This window comes from Sphaeroforma arctica (assembly GCF_001186125.1).
Source record: "Sphaeroforma arctica JP610 unplaced genomic scaffold supercont1.2268, whole genome shotgun sequence".
In the NCBI taxonomy this organism is placed as follows: domain Eukaryota; class Ichthyosporea; order Ichthyophonida; genus Sphaeroforma; species Sphaeroforma arctica.
This window is the reverse complement of record NW_014038290.1, coordinates 5,421-7,703: the sequence shown is the minus strand read 5'-3', so window position 1 is coordinate 7,703 and position 2,283 is coordinate 5,421. Positions and strand designations below refer to the sequence as shown.

Sequence of the window (2,283 nt, the reverse complement as noted above, 5' to 3'; positions counted from 1 at the left end):
TGTTAGAAATTATACGGAATGTATTCACGAAGTTGTACATAATGACTATGTGGAAGCTTTGAAGCGACATACGAATGTGAATCAAATTACAATTCTCTAGATCTTCATTGAGACGTACACGCTTATTCGGCATTGCAGTATCTGTAAAGGTGCCCACATGCCTTGAGGAAATGGTGTGATCATGAACTCAGATCATGTTTTCATGACAATTCGCCTATGGGGACTATAATTTGACGCCGTATTTCGAAGCGCTACATGTATTTGATTGAAGCGCTACATGTATTTGATTGAAGCGCTACATGTATTTGATTGAATTGTGTTTGTCGGGATCGCATCTATGTGTGCTTTTATGCCGGATCAACCTCTGTCTGAGTGCAGTCACATTAATATTTAGCGTTGTGTGTGTCCATAGGCGTCATCCTGGAACTCGGGTGACGCCTATACTAACAGTTTGTGTTGATCACGATAGCGTTGAACCTGGTGACCACTCCGATAGTCCTTCTGTAGTTATATGTGCGAAGACATTCCATGTTGTTGCACTGACAGTCAACGAACCTACTTTTCGTCCATGTTTCTGCAGTGGATTCAGCACATACGAAGCCTACTGGCCTAATATCGTGGGGTGCTTCCTCATGGGTATAGTAACACACCACAAAAAGTTCCTGATCGAAAGACATGGGTTAGCAAACTTTCACTTGGGACTTGGTACGGCTCTGTGTGGCTGTTTGACTACCTTCTCGTCTTGGAATGAGGTATGTCATGTGTATGTTAGTTTTGTCTGGGTTTAAATGTTTTGTATAGATTCACACATGTTTAGATTCCCGTGCTGTAGTCTCGCTCGTCGTGTGTCGTGGAGTGAATTGCTGTATGTGTACCTGTACGTACATCAACTTACGCAAGAGTATCGAAGCCGGCCTTGTGAATTACGCCTTTGCGTGATTTATGCACAACGATAAAGTTACATAAGGCGCATGTGTATATCAGCTCGTATAAGAAGCGCTAGATTGGAGTTTGTAACACAAATATACAAAGTTGTCTTATGTCGGCACCGTTGTCCGTACCACGACTGACCGCGCGTCCTACTAGTAAGTTTCACATGCTGAAATGGCTGGTAAGTATCCAGGCCTGGTCATCTGGGGTTACGCTTAGGGTACTATGGCGAATTATGCAAGCCAATTTCGTGATTTGCAAGTTGCAAACAGTCATGTAGACGTTATGCATTACTCTTACACTAATGTCACTATCGACCATCGTTCAGTGGATATATTTGAGTAGATAAACGAATCTCCCAAATTTCGTAAATGGTTGTATTGAAGGTAGTTTAAATATATCACTGAAGACAGGAACAAGAAAAGTGTGGCTAGTATGAATTGTACGTGTGTCTTCTACAAGGGATAGTGTACTATCAAATGTACACACGTTGGTACCAGACACCTGCACTCACTGTTCCAAATACGACCCTTTCTTCCATTGGCAACAGGAAGCAGCCTTAGTACTCGTTTCATTCGACAGCAATCCAAAATACAGCACAGACAACGCAAGCCAAGTATTCACGTGGATGAATATTATCATCACGGGATATACGACATCCTTCATGTCCCTCCTGGCAGGGTTTCACCTGGCCTCCCTATCGCCCTGGGGCAACGCTCCCTCAGGTCGCATCGCCAACTCAGTGGGGAAGCGCTACGGTTGTTTGTCGAGTTGCGGAAAGTGCTTTAAAAACAATGAGCTGGTCATTGCTGCAGTGTGTTGTATCTTAGCAACGGGCCTGGTGGTGGGACTTCCGGTGGGCTTTGGCCTTTACCAACTCACGTTTGAAGCCGTGCTGGGATTCTTTGGAGCCGTTCTGCGGTACATATTGGGCAAGGGACTGAACAAACCTCAATTCCCATTCGGCACCTACGCAGCGAATATCCTGGCTGTGCTTGTACTGTGCGGGTTTTATATTTGGCAGGTTGAGGAGAATAACTTCCCCGGTAAACCCGTGCTCAACGACATCATTACTGGGGTCACCAGTGGATTTTGCGGTAGTCTGAGTACGGTTAGCACCTTCATGAATGAAAATTACGGATTGAAAAGAAGCCACGCATGGAGGTATTCATGTGCGTCCATCATCACTGCCCAAATATTGGCTGGACTCATTCTAGGAGGATACAAATGGGCGCAGTAAGATGCTTGTGGATACCGACATCAGGCTATGACGTCTTTGCACGAATCTTAACTTGTTTTCAGTTGAATAAATAAATAAATAAATGGATCATCAGCTCGACTTTACACAATTTG

At 44.3% G+C, this 2,283-nt stretch overlaps 1 protein-coding gene across 1 annotated transcript; it reads left to right on the top strand.

The window, feature by feature from the left end:
• Positions 1-547: 547 nt before the first annotated feature.
• SARC_12391 (hypothetical protein) lies at positions 548-2,269 on the top strand (the record flags this gene model as incomplete). The annotated part of the gene is made up of 2 exons (XM_014293505.1): positions 548-752; positions 1,481-2,269. Coding segments are annotated over 2 exons (895 nt in total), but the record flags the coding sequence as incomplete, so codon positions are not given.
• Between the last annotated feature and the right edge of the window lie 14 nt (positions 2,270-2,283).